The sequence below is a fragment of the Artemia franciscana genome, chromosome 2 (assembly GCF_032884065.1).
Source record: "Artemia franciscana chromosome 2, ASM3288406v1, whole genome shotgun sequence".
NCBI lineage: Eukaryota > Metazoa > Arthropoda > Branchiopoda > Anostraca > Artemiidae > Artemia > Artemia franciscana.
This window is the reverse complement of record NC_088864.1, coordinates 18333178-18359789: the sequence shown is the minus strand read 5'-3', so window position 1 is coordinate 18359789 and position 26612 is coordinate 18333178. Positions and strand designations below refer to the sequence as shown.

The 26612-nt window shown below is 34.3% G+C and overlaps 1 protein-coding gene across 2 annotated transcripts in view; it reads right to left on the bottom strand.

Moving 5' to 3' along the window:
* The window catches only part of LOC136038076 (gamma-aminobutyric acid receptor subunit beta-like), a 208159-nt gene extending 181892 nt beyond the window's left edge, over positions 1 to 26267 (bottom strand). For both annotated transcript variants that reach the window (XM_065721074.1, XM_065721081.1), the window contains exon 1: positions 26060 to 26267. In XM_065721074.1, the coding sequence (XP_065577146.1) occupies positions 26060 to 26145 (86 nt within the window). In that variant the 5' untranslated portion in view covers positions 26146 to 26267. The remainder of the gene's footprint in view (positions 1 to 26059) is intronic.
* Positions 26268 to 26612: the final 345 nt, after the last annotated feature.

Below are 26612 nucleotides of genomic sequence, written 5' to 3'. Positions count from 1 at the left end.
TCCTTTTGGGGACAAAGTGATTTTTGTTTGGCCTTAAACAGTTGGCTAACAAGAGCGATCTTTGGCAATCTGTCATTTTTTATCTGCAGAACATGCCCTAGCCATCTCAACCTTTCTCTCATTGATACAACTGATTGCTTGAGATATGGTCACTTAACCAGGTAACCAAAACAACCCGTAGACAAAATCTCTGGAAAACATTTGGCAAAATCCCCCCCATTTTTCGGATCGCCCGCGCTTAGAACCATGCTTGACAACTGTCATCACAGTAGCTTCCAATTTTCTAATCTTGGTTCGCAAAATTATCTTCCTGTTCTTCAGAATTTTTTCCAACTGTGAAATTATAGGCTACCCTCTGCCTTGGCTGTTCTACTGTTAATATTTTCACTGCTTCCACTCTCCTTAATAATAATACTACCTAATAAGTGAAGCTGTCTAATAAATGGATCTTCTCAATACCCAACATCCCCTTTTCACCTAACTTATTCCCAGTCTTAGCAACTTCATTTTATTAATATTAATTATTAAACCTATTCTTGCATCTTGAACTCACAAAACATCAAAAATATATATTTCTTTTGAAAATTCATTTTGATGACTAAGGGAATTCCCAATTATTACTCCAAGAGTGAAAATTTGATGGAAGCAACCTCTCCCCTTCCGAAAATCGCACTGTTTTTCTCTTGAGGATTTATTTACAGCATCTAAAAAGTCTAGAAAGTATCATCGTACTAAGTAACTTGCTTCCTACAAAAACCATGCTTCTATAATTACCACACTCACTTTTATTATCTTTCTTATAGAGGGGTTTCATTAGAGTATTCTGTAAGGTAATCCTACTTTTCAAAAATCATGCTTGAAGTCTTCAATAGCATATCTCTAACTTTATAACTACCCTCTTCAAAAACTTATTTACTGCACTATCAGCCCTTAGAGCCTTATTATTGTTTAATCCTTTTAGTACTGTCACTAATTCATCCTCACAAATACCTGTTTGCCCAAATTCAAAGTGTCACATTTTCTCCAGAGTCTCAAAGGCTTGCCCTGATTTAAATGAAATAAATGTATCAAGAGGTTCTCTAAGTAGACCTAAGGATCGCTACGTTCGATTCCTAGGCATCTTGCTTGACGAAATTCTTTCGTTCAAGTATCATATTGACCTGATTAAAATGAAAGTCTCCAGGAGTCTTGGAATCCTTAGAAAGCTCAAATATATATTTCCAGGGTCGATTCTTAGACTCTTGTTCTGCAGCCTAGTTCAGTCTTATGTTTCATATTGTTCTGTTATTTGGATGTCAACTTTTCCCTCGTCTCTGAAGCCACTTTCAAAACTTTATGTTAAAGCAAGGACTCTTATTAGGAAACTAACCGTTTTTCACTTAAACCCTTGCTTGATTTGAAATCTCTCTATTTTCTTTCTTGTTCTTCTTTCGTTTTTTTACAGTTGCACGGCCATCTTCCTGCTGTCCTATGTAATAATATATCTTTTGTTTCTGATCAATCGACTTATCATCTCCGCACTTCCAACAATTTACTGGTTCTTCACACACCGTCAGTGAGGTCTGACTTCAACCCTCTGACAGCTTGCAACAGGATCTGGAACACGCTTCCAGAGTTCGTACGAAGCTGCCACTCGTTTGGTATGTTCAAAAATTATGTTAGAGATTTTCTAGCTAGTAAATAATTTTGTTTGTTTGTTGTTTTTTTTGTCTTTATTTTTTATTCCGGTTTCCCTTGGAGTTGATGTCTCTGGATTGAGTTGGATATTTAATTGAGTCGGTGAAATCATGTGCTACCCCCTGCCTAGCTTGTCATTTTTTGGAGATTATTGAGGTGGGCGACTCAATTTTTGGTTTTTGTTTATATTTTTTTGTTGTTGGTATTTTTTTCTCCCCTGTTCTTTCCCGGCCATGGAGCCTTATGGGGGAGATTGTCTTGAAGTAATTTTTTTGTTTATGGATTTTAATGTTAAATAAAGAACTCAACAACTCACAAACTTTTTCAGTCTTTTCTATATCTTTTCCTGTAAGTATGTGACTGATTTCCTTTTTACTCTGACTTTTCCTGTTTCATTTGACTGATATTTCGCTTTTCTGGTCATAAAATGAGCAGCTAGCACTCTAGTATTAAAAGCCTTATTAGAGCCTTATTATTTTTTAATCCTTTTAGTACTGTCACTAGTTCATCCTCACAAATAACTGTTTGCTCAAGTTCAAAGTATCACAAACTTTTTCATTCTTTTCTACTTTTCCTGTAAGTCTGCGACTGATTTCCTTTTTACTATGACTTTCCTGTTTCATCTGACTGAGATTTCGCTTTTCTGGTCATAAAATGAGCAGCTAGCATTCCTTATTCATCATGAGCCTCACTATGCACTCACTATGCAGTCAACTATGCACTCTATTCTTCCTGGTGCAGTAAATAAATTCTGTATTATCTAGCTGCATATGTCCAACCCGTGGAATAGGCGCTATTAAAACTCCTGGTAGCTCTAGTTCAAAATATCTGAATTGGTTAGTCTCAATCATCACGTATGTAAATGATAGAGATCAAAAATATTTCCATAGCTCCTAATCTAACAAGCTATAACACCTCAATAATGACGCGTATTTGACAAACCCTGGAGCTGTGAAGATTATGTAGCACCTTGAGCGATTTCTACCTCATTATAATGGCTATGTGTACAGTTTATGGTAATGTTGCGCTCTGCTGGAACCTGTGGCTTTAAAAAGGGCCCACAACTTTAATTTACAAATGAATGAGCCTCTTTTAAGATTTTTACAACCATCAATTTTATTATGAGTCCAAAGACAAAATTCAGACGGGAAACACATTGAAACTTGTAGCCAATTCTGTAATTACGTTGACTAAAACGTACGTTTTTTTGTCACTGTTGTGTCTAAAGATCTTATATGACATGACATTTGACGTTTAACGTTATTTATTACGAAAATCAAATAGCAAACAAAAATAGATGGAATAAATATATGGATAAAATATGATATAATATACATGGTAAAACTAAATTAAATTCACTGCAACAAAGAGAAAAGAGATGTTGCTTTCCTATATTTCCATGGTAAAAACAATGTTTTTATTTTATTAATTTATATCTGTGACATATGATATAATATGTCCTGTCTTTGCACTTGTCATGTCTAAAGATCTTGCATAATAAATTGCTATCATAGATGTTTTTTTAGGCTATCTCATTAGCTTGAACTTTGCTTTCAAGTCCTTAAAGTATGCTTCCAAAGTTAATACCTTAATGCTTCAATGCATACAAGACGAACTTGGTTACCAAACTTGGACGAAAATAATCCATTATTTTATATAACTAACTTTTGATCGCTATTTTGAACTGTTTCTGTTACCATAGCAAGCTAGTTAAACTGATGATCCAGTAGCTAAAAGTTCTGAAAAATAATATTTTTAGCTGAACGTTTTTTGAGAACCCGCTTTTCATTATAAAAATAAAATTATGATTAAAAGGGTCTATCCATTTATATCCATAAAAGGGATAATATAAATTTTTGAACACGATATAAATGTCTAGACTCCAAAATTTTATCAGGCGTTTATCTAGAGGAAACCTATTGTAATTGGGTATTCAATATAAGAACTGTTTGTGATATTTAATGCTGCCTCGAACTGAATTCATAATCCTGAAATTATGAGTAGGTGTCATTATTGTCACGCCTAGAAATGTCAATTCATACCTGATATTTTACACACTTCCAGGATAATTACCAAACCTGCTTTCGCTGCGCTCAAGACAGGATCTTCAAGCGGAAGATCAGCAAGGGCAATGTAGGTCAAGAGGATTCAAGTGTGATTGATCACTGTCTGCTATTTTCAAGTCCACGTTCATGATTCATTTTACTTTATGTTCATTTTTGTTTCCACTTATATATTCATAAGAATCTGTGTTGTTTTGAAATATTTCTTGATTATTCAATTTCGTTTTTCTTCATTTTACGCCACGCTTTCCTGACTATTGTACGTCAATCCAGGCTACACCTGTATGGTCGCGTCTACTTAAATGTGAGGAATGATATTTTCTGATGCTAAGGAGACGGGTCTTGTTAATCACTGGTACCAAGGGTAGGGTAAAAATATCAGAAATATTACTTTATTTCGCAAAAAAAGCCTTTTTTGATGCTACTTAAGATTAAGAATGAATGCTTCGCATTATTGCGTTGACATTTAACTCTTCCGATTTAACCTTTTCAGTAACAGACTGTGCTCACATTTGCGGTAGCACAAGAACATCAGGCGTGGCTCTGAAAATTTCCTAATGGAAAACTCGTAGTAATATAAAGAGTTCTTAAAACCTAATCTAATTAATTTATTGGTTTATACAAGCAAAAGCGTAATCAAGTCAATTTACGCGTTTAAGCGTTTTATGCTAGGCTATTCCACAAAATAAAAATAAGAGTAAATAGCGAAAACCTTTTTTTCATATGTTTTCTTGCCTATTGCCAGATCAAAGTTATGCACACCAATCATCAATATACGTTTTTCAACAGATACCGTTTTTTTGCAAAAGGAGCTTTCAGAGAAAAGCAAAGAGTCATATTAAAACCTTAACCGATCAAAAATACAGTCATACATCCTACGAGCTTAAAACGTATTGAAATTAGTCTCGACCAATAAATAAAACCCAAAACCAACAGAAATTAAATTGAGTCTTTCTTCATAGGATGTTCAGACATAAAGTGGAGGATATTGGAGGTAACCCACATACAAAAAAGAGTAATAGGAAGGAAACATATTAGTCCTTTGGATATACTGAATGGGATCATAGCAGATTCGCCCATGCTTAAAGGTGGTGTTGGAGAGGCCACTTTTTTTAGATCAGCCAGTGTCTATCAACCATGTTGTTTGGTCCTCTCTTGTATTCCTCGTCTAGTCTTTGCTAATTTTTATACAATCGATTTAAATGATCTCTTTAATGGATTGATTCATGACGTAAGTCCCTTGACTTGACTTACTTGACTTAAGTTCCGTCCACCCCTGAAGGTCATTTTGGGGCCTCCTCTTTAACCAGTTTATTGACATGCTTCCTGTAAGTGCTTTTGTTGATGGCCAGGTGGAGGAGTTGTGGCAGGTAATAGGAAGAAAATTTTTCTTTCCATTTCTTTGCGGGGCGACCTTTCGGCCGAGAACTATGTACTCGTCCATCCAAGGCTATTTTCGGAAGACTAGTGCTAGCCATGCGTCGAGCTTGCCCTAGGCATTTAAGTTGTTTAAGTTTTATTTTATCAAGTATTGTGAGTTTGACTTTCAGATTGTCGAGAAGTTTGGAGTTGGAAACTCAGTCGTGGTAAGTGGTAAGCCATGCGTCGCAGGGATTTCGTAGGGCAACATTGATCGTCAGTTTTAAGGCAGACGGGCTTTCAAGGAATCTTCCTATACCTACTATGTTAAACATTTGGAGTTTGCCTGACGTTCCAGAATTAGCGATTTTGGTGGTTTTTATTTTAGCAAATATGAAAAAAACCGGGTGAATATTTTGATCTAATCAAATCTTAAAGCCGATAATTTTTTTTATAACTCCAAAATAATCATAGAACCTGTTTCGGGTTTGCATTCTAGATTGCTATTCTTGACATTGTTGTTGTGGTTTATCCAAAAATAGAGCAAAAAATATTTTGTTCAACAATCAGAAACTTATCTCTATAATATATACTTGCTGGCTGCAGTCCCTTCAAATACTTTACATATTTATGTTCCAAAGTCGAAAATTCCTCTCAAAAGACTAGATGCAGCTGTAATCGGAGCGCTTGAGAATGCATAAATTAGACCAAGGGACTAACCACTTGGGTTGTTCTTGAGCGCATCAGTGAAGTATTATCTAACTATAACCGGTTTAATCAGAGTCTTGAGAGTAAATAGTGTGCAGACACCAAACTGCATGTTAATAAATATATAAAAATAAATTGTATTGTATAAACAATTACAAAAGGATTTGCTAAGGATAACCTGTGCCTAATCGTAATTTTGAGTGAGAAACTCTTTAGTTTCAACCTTCTCATGTCTATCTAGTTGAAGGGACGAAGAAAACTGATAATTTTGGCTTTGACAGAGTTGCCGCCCCTGAAAAAGAATTGACTAGGGAGTAAAATGTTTGGACTTCCGCTAGGTCTTAAGCTTCAAGGATTCACATGCATAGATTGCATAGATGGCAATCAGAATAATGAGAGAGTAAAAAAAAGCCTATGTTGAGAATTATTGATCAATTCTTATTCCTCCCGATGGGTATCAGGGTTTTAAAAATGGAGTGGGCAAGAGTCAGGTGTCTCTTGACATCTTTGAGATAGTTTATATCAGAATTAATTGGGACTCCTAGGTAGTGAAATGTTTCATCCACTCAATGATATCTCCACAAAGCTTAAGGCTGAGATTTGCCTGTGAATCAGGCTTGCATGTGCAGCGCATAGCTTTCATTTTAGAGATGTTGATGGTCATCCCGAAGAGGTTGACAGACGAGTGTTTGCTATTAGCCTGGGATTGGAGGTCTTGCAGTGACTCAGCTTTTAAGTCTATGTCATCGGAATATGCTAGTTTATTTATCAATATTAATCCAATGAGGGTGCCAGACGGGTTGTCATTGAGTGAAAGGGATGCTTGTAGGGAGAGATTGAAAGCTCTGATGATAGTAGGGAGCCTTGTAGCACTCCAGTAGAGGTTTCGAAGCTTTCACTAGGCCTTTCTCCAGTCATGACTTGGCTTCTGAACTTTTATACATATCTTTGATTAGAGAGGTCAGATTGTATAGGATGCCAAAGTGAAAAAGTATGTGTCATAGACCTTCTCTCCTTATAAGCTCAAAGGTTTGTTTAAAATACATGAAAATGCAGTAAATGGTGCGTCCAAGTTCGCTGAACTTTGCCATGATCTGCTGGACAGTGAATAGCTGATCAATTGTTGATCAATTAGGTCGGAAGCCCGTTTGGTATTCTGGAGAGGATATGGCTCGTGTAAGCCCGAGCATGACTTTTGTGAGTATTTTTGCGACGTGGCAGGTAAGACTTGTTGGGCCGTAGCAGACAGCTTTAGAGTAATTGAAGTTAGGAATATATACTAGATTTTGTTTTTTTTTTGTTAACTTTCTGATTATTTTTTTCTTTCAAAAAGCCAGAAACAGTGACAAAAACTCATGAAAATATGGGGTAAAGGTAGGGATTTTTTTTTAATGAATATACTAAAAAAAGGTATTTCTCAAAATCTAGGGGAAGTGATTTTTGTCTTTTTTCAGCATTTTTAAGACAATACGAAAAAAGGTATTTTTAAAATGTAGGCACGATGGTTGCCTCCATAATCCTCGCAATGGGTGTAATTAGTCTGAAATATTCTAGAGCTGATAATCCCCTAAATTTTAACCTCATTTTTACCGTTGATCAGCATCATAAAATATAATGTGACTATATCTAAAATTCATTTGTGTCAGTAGTAAGCCCCGCTCTTTGCGCTAAAGGTTGACTCTTTCTGTCAAATCTACTTTTTAAAACAGTGAAAAACTTTAACATAAAGAGCGGGGGGTTGAGGAGGGAACAAGCCCTTTCATATACAAAGTAATTTCTGTTCGTTTTAAGTTTTAATGTCGCTCCTTACTTTCAGTTAAAAAACTTTGTTTTTTTAATTTAATCAAACAGTTCGTGGTAACGAACTGTAGTAAGGAGCGACCCGGCTCAATAGTAAACGAAACTCTAAAAAACGGAATATCGATACTAAAAGATATATCAAAAGAATCGGATTTTTATGCTGATTTTAAATATATAAATTTCATCAAATTTAGTCTTTGTCATCAAAAGTTACGAGCCTGAGAAAATTTGCCTTATTTTGGAAAATAGGGGGTAACACCCCCTAAAAGTCATAGGATCTTAACGAAAATTACACCATCGCATTCAACGTATCAGAGAACCCAGTAGAAAAAATTCCAAGGTCCAAGCTACAAAAATGTGGAATTTCGTATTTTTTGCCAGAAGACAAATCACGGGTGCGTGTTTATTTGTTTTTTTGTTGTTTTTTTTTGTTTTTTTTCCCAGGGGTCATCGTATCGACCAAGTGGTCCTAGAGTGTTGCAAGAGGGCTCATTCTAACGGAAATGAAAAGTTCTAGTGCCCATTTTAAGTGACAAAAAAAATTAGAGGGCACCTAGGCCCCCTCCCACGCTCATTTTTTTCCCAAATTCAACGGATCAAAATTTTGAGATAGCCATTTTGTTCCGAATAGTCGAAAACCATAATAACTATGTCTTTGGGGATGACTTACCCCCCACAGTCCCTGGGGGAGGGGCTGCAAGTTACAAACTTTGACCATAGTTTACATACAGTAATGGTTACTGGGAAGTGTACCGACGTTATCAGGGGGATTTTTTAGGTTTGGGTGTGGAGATCAGGGGAGGGGGCTATATGGGAGGATCTTTCCTTGGAGGAATATTTCATGGGGGAAGAGAAATTCAATGAAAAGAGCGCAGGATTTTCTAGCATTACTATTAAAAAAAAAAAAATGAAAATATAAACATGAAAAAGTTTTTTCAATTGAAAGTAAGGAGAAGCATTAAAACTTAAAACGAACAGAGATTATTATGCATATGAAGGGTTCTAAAAATACTTTAGCATAAAGAGCGAGGTATTTAGGAGGAGATAAATACTTCGCTCTTTATGCTAAAAATTTTTTAAATAATTTCAACTATTTATTCTACGGCCTTTCTGATTCAGGGGTCATTCTTAATGAATTGGGATAAAACGTAACGTAAGTTACGTAAGTTATGTACGTTTGTTACGTAAGTTAATTCTTAAGTTACGTTTTTTTTTTACTAATAAAAACGTTCGTTAAAAATTAAAAGATCCAGTTGCCTTTTTGAGTAACCGAAAAATTGGAGGGCAACTAGACCTCCTTCCCCACCCCTTATTTCTCAAAATCGTCTGATCAAAACTAAGAGAAAGCCATTTAGCCAAAAAAAGAATTAATATGCAAATTTCATTTTAGTAATTTATGTACGGAGAGCCAAAATCAGACATGCATTAATTCAAAAACTTTCAGAAATTAAATAAAAAAAAACAAGTTTTTTTAAATGAAAGTAAGGAGCGACATTAAAACTTAAAACGAACAGAAATTACTCCGTATATGAAAGGGGCTTTTCCTCCTCGACACCCCGCTCCTTGCGCTAAAGTTTGATTCTTTCTCGCAACTCTACTTTTTAAAACAATAAAATACTTAGCGTAAGGAGCGGGGTGTCGAGAAGGAAAAGCCCCTTTCATATACGGAGTAATTTCTGTTCGTTTTAAGTTTTAATGTCGCTCCTTACTTTCAGTTGAAAAAACTTGTTTTTTTTATTTAATTTGGATAAGGATCGGCAGTTTTTCTCCTTTTAAATGCCGAACATTTCACAGAACGACAGAAAAATGTAAGACTCAAATATTATTTGTATATGTGTAAGAATTTCACGCAACAAGGGAAAAATGGAAGACCTAAAATTATAAAATATTCACTAATCGTTTGCGGTTGTTAGAGCTTTTGCTTATCTGCAGAAGAGAATAGGTAAAAAGGCATAAATTAAAGGACATAAAATATAAATGACAACAAAAATGAATATGCAAAAATTAGCATATTTTTGTTTTTTGCTAAATGATTTTTTCTTAGTTTTCATCGGGGATTTTGAGAAAAAAGTAATGGGGGAGGAGGCTTAGTTGCCCTTCAATCTTTTGGCTACTTAAAAAGGCAACTAGAACTTCTAATTTTTTACGAACGTTTTTATTAATAAGAAATATACCTAACTTCCGAATTAACTTTCGTAACGAACTTCTATATTCGTATATTTTTATTACGTATATGAGGGGGTTTGCCCCCTCTTTAATACCTTGCTCTTTGCACTAAAGCTTAAATTTTTCCCAATTCTTTAAGAATGACCCCTGAATCACAAAAGCCGTAGAATAAATAGTTGAAATTACTAAAAATACTTTAGTGTAAAGAGCAGGTATTTAGGAGGAGATGAACCCATCATATGCGTAATAATTTCCGTTCGTTTTGTTTTAATGCTGATCCTTACTTTCAGTTGAAGAAACTTTTCCATATTTATCTTTTCATTGTTTTTTGTTTTATATAATACAAAAAAATCCTACGCACCCTCCAAGGAAATTCTCCATGGAAAGATCCTCCCACGTAGCCCCCACCCCTCAAACCCCTCCCTATCTAAGAGAAAAATTCCCCTGAAAACGTCTGTACACTTTTGAATAACCATTACTACATGTAAACACTGGTCAAAGTTTGTAACTTGTAGCCCCTCCCCCGGGGACTGTGAGGGAGTAAGTCGTCCCGAAAGACATAGTTATTAGGTTTTTCGACTATGCTAAGCAAAATGGCTATCTCATAATTTTGACCCATAGACTTTGTGGAAAAATGAGCGTGGGAGGGGGTCTAGCTGCCCTCCAATTTTTTTGGTCACTTAAAAATGGCACAAGAACTTTTAGTTTCCGTTAGAATGAGCCCTCTCACAACATTCTAGGACCACCGAGTCGATACCATCACCCCTGGGAAAAAAAAAAAACAACTAATAAACACGCACCCGTAATCGGTCTTCTGGCAAAAAATACGAAATTCCACATTTTTGTACATAGGAGCTTGAAAATTCTTCAGTAGGGTTCTCTGATACACTGAATGCGTTGATGTGATTTTGTTAAGATTCTATGACTTTTAGGGGGGGTTCTCCCTATTTTTCAAAATAAGGCAAATTTTCTCAGGCTCTTAACTTTTGATAAGAAGACTAAATTTGATGAAACTTGTATATTTCAAATCAGCATAAAAATCCAATTCTTTTGATGTATCTATTAGTATCAAAATCCCGTTTTTTAGAGTTTCGTTTACTATTGAGCCGGATCGGTCCTTACTAGAGTTCGTTACCACGAACTGTTTAATAGAGCCTGAATCCCGTTTTATTGTTTAAATTGTTAAGTGTTGTATATTTAAAATATAGCAGGGCTGTATGCCAGATGTCTTAGCCACAATTAGTCTGCATATTATGAAGTACAAATTGTTTTCTTAACATGTTTCCTTCTCTCAAAGACCAAAAACAGGAAGAACAATAGGGAATTTTTTAAGACAGTGAGAAACAAATTAGAATGAATATTTCGGCCCTAGGTCCAAGGGCCGTCCTCAGCAATACAAATAAGAAAAAACAACTTACAAGAGGTTACAATCAATAAAACTAGAATGAACAGTTTGTGATGGAAAGGGAGTGTGGTCTTCGTCGTTATTTACGTTTCCTTCTCTCCAGGTCCTTCTCTGGACTCATACTAACATTTTATTATTGAGACTAAGGAAAATAGTAATTACCATTCCTGAATCAGCTGCCAATGGCAATTCTATCGTACTAGCCAGTTTTTTTAGAAATATTTTTTCTAAAATTTTGGTTACTGTAGGCTGTTTTGAACATAGGGCTCAAAAGATAACTTCCCTTATCCATAAAACTGTATGTTCAGTATGATTTTTGCATATTCATTTTCGTTTTCCTTTAATATATATGTCCTTTAATTTATGCATTTTTCCATATTCTCTTCTTCAGATAAACAAAAAACTTAAAAGATCTTATAAAAGAAAAGATAAAACTGTCTTCAGAGAAGGATAAACTTTCATTTTGGAATAGAGAAAAAAAATGTAGGTTATGTTCCAAGAATTAAAGACATAAGTGAAATTTCATTAAAAATGTAGCCATTCATTAAAAGAGCTGAAAAGGAAATAGTAAGGAAAACTTATTCTTCTAAAACTTTAAAAGAAGCATAGTAAAAACATTATGAGTTAGTTTTCACTTTTCTTTATTCCTAGATTATGACCTAAGGGCGTGAAAGTACACCTGTAATATAGCAAATTTTTAGATCAATAGAGTCTTAAAAATTCAAAATCTAGTCTACATCTCATTGCATGATGCAGATGATTGTAGATAGCTGGGAGAAGCCTTATTTGGTCTCATATTCTTAGGTCAAATACCCTTCTCAAGTGACAAAGTATGTGAAGGGAATGCCCAATAGCAATTTCCACTCCTTTGACTAATGCGTCAATGATTATTTTTATAGTGCTTCAAACAAGATTGATATTTGATTTCAGAGAACTAACCAATGGCTTCGTTTGGGGAGGGGAGGCGAGCGGGACATCTGCTCTCCAAAATTTTGGATTAAAAAAATTATTATAAATCCCATGCCAATTGACTCTCCGGAAGAGACACTTTTCACCCTCCCCCCCCCCCCCAAATAAAAATGTTGGAGCTACGCCCATGCAACTAACCGTATGGAACGTTAAAAAATGAACCCAAAGCAGGCAATTCAGGTCGGTCAAAACGGAACAGGAAACTCAATGGAGCCAACTAAGGCAAGTCAGCCTCAACTCAAGAAACCCAACATAGACCATAAAAATCAGTTAGTTGGGAAACAAGTAACTCAGCCTTTAAAGACTCAATACAGAAAACTCAAAATAAACACGTCAAAACCGTCAAGTGACCAAGGAAAAATCACAACAACAAAAAATGTAATGATATGATAGTACAAACAAGTCGAATAAACTACGGCCACCAATCTGACCCAGAAATTACACTCTGATATTTTACTAGTGATATCAAACAGTTCGTGGTAACGAACTGTAGTAAGGAGCGACCCGGCTCAATAGTAAACGAAACTCTAAAAAACGGAATTTCGATACTAAAAGATATATCAAAAGAATCGGATTTTTCTGCTGATTTTAAATATATAAGTTTCATCAAATTTAGTCTTTGTCATCAAAAGTTACGAGCCTAAGAAAATTTGCCTTATTTTGGAAAATAGGGGGTAACACCCCCTAAAAGTCATAGGATCTTAACGAAAATTACACCATCGCATTCAGCTTATCAGAGAACCCTATAGAAAAAATTCCAAGGTCCAATCTACAAAAATGTGGAATTTCATATTTTTTGCCAGAAGACAAATCACGGGTGCGTGTTTATTTTTTTTTTTTTTGTTTTTTTTTTTTTTCCCAGGGGTCATCGTATCGACCAAGTGGTCCTAGAGAGTTGCAAGAGGGCTCATTCTAACGGAAATGAAAAGTTCTAGTGCCCTTTTTAAGTGACCAAAAAAATTGGAGGGCACCTAGGCCCCCTCCCACGCTCATTTTTTTCCCAAAGTCAACGGATCAAAATTTTGAGATAGCCATTTTGTTTCGAATAGTCAAAAACCGTAATAACTATGTCTTTGGGGATGAATTACCCCCCACAGTCCCTGGGGGAGGGGCTGCAAGTTACAAACTTTGACCAATGTTTACATACAGTAATGGTTACTGGGAAGTGTACCGACGTTATCAGGGGGATTTCTTAGGTTTGGGTGTGGGGTTCAGGGGAGGGGGCTATATGGGAGGATCTTTCCTTGGAGGAGTATTTCATGGGGGAAGAGAAATTCAATGAAAAGGGCGCAGGACTTTCTAGCATTACTATAAAAAAAAAACAGTGAAAATATAAACATGAAAAAGTTTTTTCAATTGAAAGTAAGGAGTAGCATTAAAACTTGAAACGAACAGATTATTACGCATATGAAGGGTTCTAAAAATACTTTAGCATAAAGAGCGAGGTATTTAGGAGGAGATAAATACTTCGCTCTTTATGCTAAAATTTTTTTAAATATTTTCAACTATTTATTCTACGGCCTTTCTGATTCAGGGGTCATTCTTAAAGAATTGGGATAAAACGTAACGTAAATTATGTACGTTTGTTACGTAAGTTAATTCTTAAGTTACGTTTTTTTTTTTACTAATAAAAACGTTCGTTAAAAATTAAAAGATCTAGTTGCCTTTTTGAGTAACCGAAAAATTGGAGGGCAACTAGACCTCCTTACCCACCCCTTATTTCTCAAAATCGTCTGATCAAAACTAAGAGAAAGCCATTTAGCCAAAAAAAGAATTAATATGCAAATTTCATTTTAGTAATTTATGTACGGAGAGCGTAATTTAGTAATTTATGTACGGAGAGCCAAAATCAAACATGCATTAATTCAAAAACTTTCAGAAATTAAATAAAAAAAAACAAGTTTTTTTAAATGAAAGTAAGGAGCGACATTAAAACTTAAAACGAACAGAAATTACTCCTTATATGAAAGGGGCTTTTCCTCCTCGACACCCCGCTCCTTGCGCTAAAGTTTGATTCTTTCTCGTAACTCTACTTTTTAAAACAATAAAAAACTTTAGCGTAAGGAGCGGGGTGTCGAGGAGGAAAAGCCCCTTTCATATAAGGAGTAATTTCTGTTCGTTTTAAGTTTTAATGTCGCTCCTTACTTTCATTTAAAAAAACTTGTTTTTTTTTATTTAATTCTAATCTTAAAAAAGAATATTACAAAATTTAGTTTAAACAGATACCTTTTAATGCAAAAAGTTTTAGATACAAAGCTTTTACACAGGTGTACTGTTTGATACAAAGCTTTTACACAAGAGAAAGATGACAGATGCGTGTTTATTTCTTGTTTTTTGTTCCCCTATGGGTTGTCATGTCAAGCCAATTATCTTATAAAATCAGGAAATACATCATTTAAGAGATTTGAGTGCAACTTGCCCCCCTCTCATGAATCTTTTTCCCAAAAAACACCCAATAAAGTTCTTGAGATAACCATTTGGTTCAGCATATTTGAAAGGCTAAGGAGATATAATGAGTTTCTTCTTTGTTTTCTTCGTATACGACTTATGTTTATCATTGTTGTTTAAAAAAGTTAAGTTCTAGTTCAGAGGATTAAAATTACCCCCCTCCCACAGCTCCTGAGAAAACAGTTGGAAGTTTCAAATGAATAGAATTTTCCATTAGAAGTATTTTATTTAAGGGGGGATTCTAGATGAAACCTTAAATTGGGGGAAGCAATCTCTTGGTATGATTAGAAAAAAATAAGCTTTTCAACAGAAAATAAGAAGTAGCAATAAAAATTAAAACGAACAGATTTTATTCCGTACATAAGATGGTTACGCCCCCTCCTCATTACCTCACCATTTAAGCTAAATGTCGAACTTTCTGTCCCCGTTCTTTAAGAACGACTGCTGAAACATAATGGCATTATAATTGGAATAAGAAGATTCTTTGAAGCACCAAAATACTTTAGTATTTAAAAACACTTAAAAGTAATTTAGAACGGAGGAAGTAATTATCATGTTGCTCTTTTATTGGAGCATTCACTCTTGAATAAACACCAAAAACAAGAGGAACAATAGGGAATTTTTTAAGACAGTGTGACACAAATTAGAATGAATATTTCGGCCCTATGTCCAAGGGCCGTCCTCAGCAATACAAATAAGAAAAAACAACTTACGAGAGGATAAAATCAATAAAACTAAAATGAACAGTTTCTTCAAAACAGTCCTAGCATCCTTACCTCAGCGAAGTTCAACCATGACTGAAAAATAAATTGTTATGAAACGAGGCAATTCAATGAAATGAAAGAAAACGATTTAAAAACAGGTTTTTAATGCCAGTCTAGCTTTTTTGCTGCTGATCTTATAGGTCTATTTGTGACAAGTTCTGTGTTAATATCTATTGGTTTTTTAAAATATTTTGTAAGGTCATTTTTATTAAATTTGTGTGTAAAGCATTCAGTGAACATTCTCCTAAATCCCTATTTAAAGAAATATTATTATTAATCTTAAGTCTGATTTCAATTGCTTCTCGAACTACTTGCTTTATGCCTAAAACATTGCTAATAATGGCGGATTCTTCAAAGAGTATTTTGTGACTACGATTTTTGAAAACATGGCTACTTAAAGCAGAATCAAAAGAAACAGAAGTAATATTATTAGAATTCGGAGTTTTGGTGACATCATCTTTATGTTGTTGTAAGCGTTTCTCGAAATTCTGGTGGTTTCTTCCTACACAAAATTTGCCACAGTCGCATGGCATTTGATAGACACCTCTTAGGCGAGTAACTGGAGTCTAATCTTTACCAGAATTTAGGAGATTTATGATTTTCAAATTATTGGTAAATACAACATACAGATTTTTTTGTGCATACTTTTTTAAGATTTCCAGTGATTTTTGGGATATATGGGAGGTAAATTATGTTTTGGGGCTTATCGTTGTTTTCACATGGTAAATTATCGTTGATTTTATGGGAGTGTCTTTTCACTCTACTGTTAATTTTATTATTAATAAATAAAAGAGGATACCCATTTCCGAAAAGCATGTCCCTGATAAAGTCTAGTTCAGCTGTGATGTAGGAATCAGAACAAATATTCTGGGCACGGTCCACAAGAGATATTACAACACCTCTTTTAACGGGGGGTTGTTTTTATTCAAAATGTAAATATCTATTGTTTTGTGTTGGTTTTCCGTAAATAGTAAAATTGAGTTCATCGAAGTTAAGAATAATTAGAACATCTATGAATGAGATTTTATTTGCAATTTCAATTTCGAAGGTACACTGTAAATTCCTATCATATGTGTTAAGGTGATCTAAAAAAAACCTAAGTTCATTTTCCCCATAGTTCCAAAGTGAAATTACGTCATCCATGAAACGTCCCCAAAAGAAATGATTCAAAAAATATGAATTTAATGCCCAATTTTCAATATGCTCCACATAAATATTCGCCAGTAACCCGGAAAGAGGCGCACCCATGGGTAAGCCATTTATTTGTTGGTAGAAAGAATTATGGAATTGGAAATACGTTGAATACTTGTTACAAAGTTTAACCAAGGTCATTAAAACGTCGCAATATAATCCTATCGCTGAAACTTCTATAATTTTCTAGTTAATAATTTTTATAATTTAAGACACAATTTTCATTTGTTTTATTTTCTAATAATTTCTCGGACTCTGCTACATTATCAAACAGTTCGTGGTAACGAACTCTAGTAAGGAGCGACCCGGCTCAACAGTAAACGAAACTCTACAAAACGGAATTTTTTCCGTTGTATAAAATATACATCAAAAGAATACTTTTTGAAGAATCCGCCATTATTAGCAATGATCTAGGCACAAAGCATGTAGTTCGAGAAACAATTGAAATCAGACTTAAGATTAATAATAATATTTCCTTAAATAGGGATTTAGGAGAATATTCACTGAATGCTTTATACACAAATTTGATTAAAAATGACCTTACAAAATATTTTAAAAAGCCAATAGACATTAACACAGAACCTGTCACAAATAGACCCATAAGATCAGCAGCAAAAAAAGCTAGGCTGGCATTAAAAACCTGTTTCTAAATCATTTTCTTTCATTTCATTGAATTACCTCGTTTCATAACAATTTATTTTTCAGTCCTGGTTGAACTTTGTTGAAGTAAGGATGCTAGGACTGTTTTGAAAAACTGTTCATTTTAGTTTTATTGATTTTATCCTCTCGTAAGTTATTTTTTCTTATTTGTATTGCTGAGGACGACCCTTGGACATAGGGCCGAAATATTCATTCTAATTTGTTTCACACTGTCTTAAAAAAATTTCCTATTGTTCTTCTTGTCGTGATGGAAAGGTAGTGTGGTCTTCGTCGTTATTCACGTCTCGCTTATGGGGAGCATTTGACCAATGATATATTTTACTTTATTAGTTTAGGCAAAAAAACATGCTAATATTATTAACCAGCAAAAGTTCTTGGAATCTTGCAAATTTGAAAATCTTATTCCCAAGTCTTTAAGATTCAGATTACACTTAAATACCCGAAAAGAAGAGCGATTTGCTCATACATTTCAATTAAAAACATTAATACACATTATTAAAGATAAAAAACGAAAAAGATACATTATTTCCTCTGAAAGGAAATCTCTAGAAAAGTTTTTATTTGAAAATTTGTCATCTGCTGATTTTAACCAAATTGCTGGATTGGAAAGAAATTTATTTAGTCATGATTTCCGCTTATCAAGGGAACGACTTATTAAAAAATTGGAAAACCTACGAAAGGAATCATCGATAAATAACCCTATTTATGCTCCAAGATTCAGTCCTGGACCGGCTGCGGTTAACTTGCCCTCTAGAACGCTTGAACCATTGGAAATTCAAACTCTCGAAAAAGGTCCAAAATTCTCTTTTTTTTTCAAAAATAAATTCCTGTGGTGGATTTGATTTCCTCTCTAGAGTCGTCTTTGCACAAATTTTATTCATCTATTTCCAACCCAGACGAAGTTAGGGCTTGTCTTACCGATACACTTTACAATTAAAAAAAGAGGCTAATCCTACCGCCAATATAAGACCAGATAATTTGTGTGACCTAAGTATTATATCCCATACCCCATAAGATCCGTCCATTATTATAATTAAAGCATATAAAAGCAATTCTTTGGTTGTCATGGATACGAAAGATTACGACACAAAAATTTATGCTCATCTAAATGACAAAACTACATATAAAACTATAGCCCACGACCATACTGATCAGTTTGCTAACAAAATTATAAAAGAATTAAAAGATCTAAAATAAAATGGTAAAATTACTCCACAATTATATAATAAATTTTTACTTCGGACAGCTTTTGTCCAAAACTTTATGGTCTACCAAAATTACATAAGCAAGGCATTCCTTTAAGGCAAATTGTAGCTTGTACGAAAGCCCCAGCCTCCAATATTGGAAAATGGTCATGTACAGCCTTCAAACCTTTGCTTTTTTCTCAAAATCTATTTCTAAAAAATAGATTTTTTTTCAAAAATCTATATATGTAATTCGGTCAATTTAGTTGAAATTAAATTAAAAAACAAGTTTTTTTAACTGCAAGTAAGGAGCGACATTAAAACTTAAAACAAACAGAAATTATTCCGTATATGAAAGGAGTTGTCCACTCCACAACGCCCAGGTGCTTACGCTAAAGTTTGACTCTGTCACAACTTTTTAAAACAATAAAATAACTTTAGCGTAAAGAGCGAGATGTTGCGGAGGGGACAACCCCTTTCATATACGGAATAATTTCTGTTTGTTTTAAGTTTTAATGTCGCTCCTTACTTGCAGTTAAAAAAACTTGTTTTTTAATTGAACATTTTTGAATTAATACATGTTTAGATTTCGGCTCACCGCACATGAGCAATTAAAAAGAAATTTGCGTATATATATTTTTTTTTGCTCAATGGCTTTCTCATAGTTTTGATCGGAGGAGTTTGATTAAAAAAAAGGGTAGAGGAGGCCTAGTTGCCCTCCAATTTTTGGTTACTTAAAAATGCAACTAGATTTTTTTTTTTATTTTTGCTTTTGTTAGCAATAAATATACGGGAAGTTTGCCCCTTTATAAATACCTCATTCTTTACACTAAATCTTGAATTTTATCCCAAATCTTTAAAAATGACCCTGAATCACAAAGGCCATAGAATAAATTGTTGAAATTACTAAAAATACTTTAGCGTAAAGAGCAAGGTAAAGTGAAGGATACAAACCCTCTTAAATACGCAATATTTTATGTTCGTTTTAAGTTTTAATGCTACTCATTACTTCCAAGTGAATTTTTTTTCTCATTTTTTTTTTAAATAATGCTAAGAAAACCTGCGCCCCCTTCATGGAAATTCTCTTCCCTCATGATAAATTCCTCCATGGAAAGATCCTCCCACATACCACCCTCCCTCCGACCCACCCCCATCCCAAAGTGATAAAGTCACCCTGAAAAAGGTCTTTACACTTCATAATAACCATTGCTATATGTAAACAATGGTCAAAGTTTGTAACTTGCAGCCCCTCCACCGGAGACTGTGGGGGATTAAGTCGTCCTCAAAAAGACATAGTTCTTAGGTTTTCGACTAAGTTGAACAGATTGGCTATCTCAAAATTATGATTCGGTAACTTTGGGTAAAAGTGTGCGTGGGAGGGGGCCTACATGCCCTCCCATTTTTTTGGTCACTTAAAAGAGCACTAGAACAAACAAATACAAAGTAGAAACAATAGGGAAAATCTTTTCAAGACAGTGGAAATCAATTCTGTGAATATTTCGGCCCTATGTCCAAGGACCGTCTTCAGCACAATACGAGAACAACAGAGAAAATATGTATATATAAATAAACTTACATTAAATTGTGAGAATTAAAACTAAATAATACTATTTAAAAACTTTTTTAAAAAACAGCCCTAGCATCCTTACTTCAACGAAATTCAACCAGGACTGACAAAAAGAATGAAGTGAGAATATAAACTCATTCAAAGTAAAGAGAACAAAGTGATTAAATGCAATTTCTCAGAGCCAACCTTGCTTTTTTAGCAGCCTGTCTCAAAGGCCTTTTCGTAGCTGGTTCAGTACTATTATAAATCGGTTTAGTAAAACATTTTGTTAGATTGTTTTTAATTAAATTTGAGTATAAAGAATTTAGTGAGTATTCCCCTAAGTCCCTGTTCAAAAAAATATTATTATTTATTTTGAGATTAATTTCGATTGATTCTCGAACCACCTGTTTTATCCCAAAATCATTACTGAGGAGTGAAGATTTTTCAAAAAGTATCGTGTGGGACGGACTATTAAATATATGCCAACCTAAAGCAGAATCAAAGGAGTTGTTGGAACTATTTGAAATTAATGCCTTGTCTATGTCTTTTTTATGCTGTTGTAACCGTCTTTCTAGATTCTGATGGGTCCTGCCGACATAGTAATTTCCACAATCACAGGGTATTTGATAGACCCCTCTTTGGCGAGTAACTGGGGTCTTATCTTTACCAGAATTTAAGAAATTAATGATTTTAAAATTATTAGTAAAAACTACGTACAGATTATTTTTGTGCAAATATTTTTTAATTTTGTTGCGATCTTTGGGATATAAGGAAGATAGACAATATTTGGGGGCTTATCAGTAGCCTCACATTGTGAAATATCTTCTTCGATTTTACAAGAATGTCTTTTTATTCTACGGTAATTATTTTATTGACAAAAGAAATGGGGTATCCATTACCAAAAAGAATGTCTCTGATAAAGTTTATTTCAGCATTTATATATGAATCGGAGCAAATATTCAGGGCACGATCAATGAGGGAAGTTACAACTGCTCTTTTAACTTGTGGGGGGTGATTTGAATTAAAGTGAAGATATCTATTGTTTTGTGTTGGCTTTCGATAGATAGTAAAATCCAGTTTATCAGCATTACGAATAGTTAACATATCTAAAAACGGTAGTTTATTTTCAATTTCAACTTCTAGGGTGAACTACAAATTTTGGTCATAAGTGTTAAGATGATCTAAGAAGCCCCGAAGTTCAGCTTCCCCATAATTCAAAAATGAAATTACGTCATCCATATAACGACCCCAATAGACGTGTTTTAAAAAATAAGAATTTAATGCCCAATTTTCAAGGTTCTCGACATAAATATTTATAGCCCGGATAAAGGTGCCCCCATAGGTAATCCATTTTTTTTGCTGATAAAAAGAATCGCGAAATTGAAAATACATAGTAAAGCTATTACAAATTCTAACCAGAGTCATTAAAACTTCACAATCAATTCCCGTCACTGAGGCCTCGATTAAGTGGTAATGTTTTTCTATTTTGTTTTTTTAATAATTCCTCAGAAATAGAAAATGTATACAAATATATACAGAAATGTATACAAATATAGATGTGCCTATACTTTTAAAACTTTAAAAAATTTCTCATGCCCCTCATATGCGTAATAATTTCTGTTCGTTTTAAGTTTTAATGCTGCTCCTTACTTCCAGTTGAAAAAACTTTTTCATATTTATTTTTTCAATGTTTTTTTTAAATAATGCTAGAAAATCTTGCACTCCCTTCATGGAAATTTACCCCATGACAAATTCTCAATGGAAAGTTCCCCCCGCATATCCCCCTCTTCTCAACCCCTCCCCCAACTAAAAACATCCTCCTGAAAACACCTGTACACTTCCGAATAACCATTGCTATATGTAAGCACTGGTCAAAGTTTGTAACTTGTTGCCCCTCCCACGGGGACTGTGGGGGAGTAAGTCGTCCCCAAAGACATAGTTATAAGGTTTTTCGACTACGCTGAATAAAATGGCTATCTCAGAATTTTGATCGTTTGACTTTGGGAAAATAATTAGCGTGGGAGGGGGCCTAGGTGCCCTCCAAATTTTGGTCACTTAAAAAGGGCACTAGAACTTTTCGTTTCCATTAGACTGAGCCCTTTCGGAACATTCTAGGACAACTGGGTCGATACGATCACCCCTTGGAAAAAAACAACAAACAAACAAATAAACACGCATCCGTGATCCGCCTTCTGGCAAAAAATAGAAAATTCCACATTTTTGTAGATAAGAGCTTGAAACTTCTACAGTAGGGTTCTCTGATACACTGAATCTGATAGTGTAATTTTCGTTAAGATTCTATGACTTTTAGGGGTGTTTCCCCCTATTTTCTGAAATAAGGCAAATTTTCTCAGGCTCGTAACTTTTGATGGGTAAGACTAAACATGATGAAACTTATATATTTAAAATCAGCATTAAAATGCGATTCTTTTGATTAGCTATTGGTATCTAAATTCCATTTTTTAGATTTTTGGTTACTATTCAGCCGGGTCGCTCCTTACTACAGTTCGTTACCACGAACGGTTTGAAGCTCGAAAACGTAAATATTTCAGAAAATACAATTATCAGTAGCTTTGACGTTGTGTCTATGTACACAATTACATATAAAAAACTAATTTTTTTAACTGAAAGTAAGGAGCGACATTAAAACTTAAAACGAACAGAAATTACTCCGTATATGAAATGGGTAGTCCCCCCCACAATCCCTCGCTCATTTCGCTGAAGCTTTTAATTGTTTTAAAAAGCAGAATTGTGGCAAAGAGTCAAACTTTAGCGTAAATAGCGAGGGATCGCGGAGGGGACAACCCATTTCATATACGGAGTAATTTCTGTTCGTTTTAAGTTTTAATGTCGCTCCTTACTTTCAGTTAAAAAAAACTAATTTTTTTATGTAATTTTTGAACGTTTTTGAATTAATGTATATTTGATTTTGGCTCTCCACACATAAATTATTAAAATGAAATTTGTATATTAATTCCTTTTTCGCTAAATGACTTTCTCTTAGTTTTGATCAGACGATTTTGAGAAATAAAGGGTGGGGAAGGAGGCCTAGTTGCCCTGCAATTTTTCGGTTACATAAAAAGGCAACTATAAATTTTATTTTTTAACGAATGTTTTTATTAGTAAGAAATATACGTAACTTAAGAATTAACTTACGTAACAAACTTTTATATTCTTAAATTTTATTATGTATATGAGGGGGTTTTTACCCTCGTTAATACCTCGCTCTTTACACTAAATCGTAAGTTTTGTCCCAATTCTTTAAGAATGACCCCTGAATCAGAAAGGCCGTAGAATAGATTGTCGGAATTACTAAAAATACTATAGCATAACAAGCGAGGTATTTATCTCCTCCTAAAAACCTACCCTTTATTGTAAAGTATTTTTAGAACCCCTCATATGCGTAATAATCTCTCTTCGTTTTAAGTTTCAATGCTCCTCCTTACTTTCAATTGAAAAAAACTTTTCCATGTTTATTTTTTCATCGTTTTTTTATAGTAATTTTAGAAAATCCTTTGCCCTTTTCATTGAAATTCTGTTCCCCCATGACATATCTCTCCAAGGAAAGATCGTTCCACATAGCCCCCTCCCCTCAACCCCATCCCCAAAACCAAAAAAAAATCCCCTGAAAATGTCTGTAAAGTTCCCAATAACCATTATTATATGTAAACACTGGTCGAAGTTTGTAACTTGCAGCCCCTCCCCCACAGTCCCCCACAGTACGTCATTCCCAAAGACATAGTTATTATGGTTTTTCGACTACGCTGAATAAAATGGCTATCTCAGAATTTTGATCCGTAGACTTTGGGAAAACAGTTAGCGTGGGAGGGGGCCTAGGTCCCCTCCATTTTTTTGGTCACTTAAAAAGGGCACTAGAACTTTTCATTTCCATTAGAATGAGCCCTCTAGCAATATTCTAGGACCACTGGGTCAATACGATCACCCCTGGAAAAAAAAAAACAAATAAACACGCATCCGTGATCTGCCTTCTGGCGAAAAAATACAAAATTCCACAATTTTGTAGATAAGAGCTTGAAACTTCTAATATAGGGTTCTCTGATACGCTGAATCTGATGTTGTGATTTTCGTTAAGATTTTATGACTTTTAGGGGGTGTTTCCCCCTATTTTCTGAAATAAGGCAAATTTTCTCAGGCTCGTAACTTTTGATGGGTGAGACTAAACTTGATGAAACTTATATATTTAAAATCAGCATTAAAATGCGATTCTTTTGACGTAGCTATTGGTATCAAAATTCAATTTTTTAGAGTTTTGGTTACTATTGAGCCGGGTCGCTCCTTACTACAGTTCGTTACCACGAACTGTTTGATGACCCTTTTTTATTTCAGTCTAAAATACCGAAATTAGTTTTCAGGAAGTAATGTTTATATTTTTAGAAGAGGTCTCGTTAGACTCTTTTAATTGTCACTGTGGGGGGAGGGTCAAACCCCCTCTTCCCCTTCTTTCCCTCAACACGTTCTTTCTACCTATATATTTGATATTATCACTGGTGTCTTGGACCAGTCAGGGAAAATCCATAGCATTAAGTAAGCTCTGGCACATATTACATTATTTTAACACCAACGGATAAAAATTAACAGACTTTGCGTGTGTTAGGTTGAGTCTCGATGCATACATTTGAACTGGACTTAAATCTGACTAAGAAAGAGGATATGCAATATGTAGAAGATTATAAGTTAAAGTAGTATAGCTTTCCATATCTTATCATCCTCAGCAGAAAAGATCACACAAAAGTGGAATTTCTAGAACACCTGAGCATTAGCACTTAGGCTACGCACGTCCTGCGACACTAATGCTTATGTTTCATTAATCTTAAAATTATGGTCCATGGTTTGACATTTTTTTTAATTGAAATTTAAACTCCAGAATAGCCCATATTCTAAAAATCGAATTATTTCACTGGTTCCCTTATATAAAATTTTAAGTCAGTGAAAAGAAGAAATATTTTCGTTAATGACAAGATTTTCTACATATAGCAATCAGGTTTTTCTGATGTTATACTGAAAACAAATGATAGTGTATTTCCTCCAAAAAGCATAAATGGTCCTTACAGGGTAGCGAGTGTGAGAGTTTTGAATACTAGCATTTTCAGTGTTAAATATCTAATCTCTCCAACATACATAAATTTTTACTCTCATAATTTTAGATTCATTTTTCCGGTTTTTCGTTCACTCTTTTTTTTCGGTCAAGTTTAGGAGTGGATTCCGTTCTTCATTACCTCTATATGTACCCGAAGAAGCCTTTTACAGAAGTTTTAAACCCCTACCAGCAAAAATCCAAGGTTTAATTTTTTGTTGTTTTTTTAATGGGTTTTAATCCCCTGTAATCAAGTTCTTTGAAATGCTAGGTTTGACGGTGTATTTCATAAACGTCAATTTTTTGGAAATGTTTCCCCTCTTTTCCAGGATTAAAAAATTTGCTCACCTTTTCAAAGGTAATTTGAAATTTAATGAATACTAAATTTTTGTAATAACCATAAGAAACCCATATCATTAGACATAATATGTTGTCAAATAGTTCATGGTAACGAACTGTAGTAAGGAGCGACCCGCCTCACTAGTAACCGAAACTCTAAAAAACAGAATTTTGATACCAATAGTTACATCAAAAGAATTGCATTTTTAATACTGATTTTAAATATATAAGTCTCATCAAGTTTAGTCTTATCCATCAAAAGTTACGAGCCTGAGAAAATTTGCCTTATTTTAGAAAATATGAGGAAACACCCCGTATAAGTCATAGTATCAACACCCCAATCTTTACGTTAAAGTTTCTTACTGTTTTAAAAAGTAGAGTTGAAAGAAAGAGTCAAACTTTAGTGTAAAGAGTTGGACGTTGAGAATGTAACAGCCCCTTTGAGTTACGAAGTAATTTCTGTTCGTATTAAGTTTTAATGTCGCTCCTTACTTTCAGTTAAAAAAAACTAGTTTTTTATTTAATTCTTATAAAAAAAATTCCTTTCTAGTGTGTCTGCCATTAGCGCGAGTCGCTCTTAATTTGCAGTTTGTCACCACGAGGTGTTTGAAAAGACAAACCAATCACTGATTAATTATAGTCCAAAAGCGAATAGTCCAAAAGTGAAAAATTGACCAGTTACCTGTTAGTGCTGCTGTCGCAATGACATATAAAGAAAAGGACAAGGCACAAACTGACACAGTACTTTCTTGATTTAATGAGAGTCATCCTAAATTAAATATCATCAAAACTATTCATAGTAATCAATTTTGATTCAAGAAGAATAAAGTACACAGCTAAAACACGCTATTACAGCTAAATCCCATAGAGTATTTGTTTTTGCCTCTACAGGCTTATCCCTACTAAGGGAAGGACCATGTTAGTATCCGTCTTTTGAAAGAATTTAGTATGCGCGCCTTTCTGAGATACTGCCCAAATAGGTTACTTCCATGCAAGTTTCCGTGATATCCTTTATACTTAGTTTATAAGAACCTTAGTGCGGTGTTGCTGAAAAATTGTTATTAATGTATTTTCGAGAGAATTGGGCGACAAGAAATTACCCAAGAATTTTACCTATTTTGGTCTTAAATATTGCTGAAGTAGATAGACTGTGAATTTTACTATCAAAGTTATTAAAATGTAAATATACCAAACGATGACCGATCCAAAATTCAAACGCAACATTCTAGTGTCAG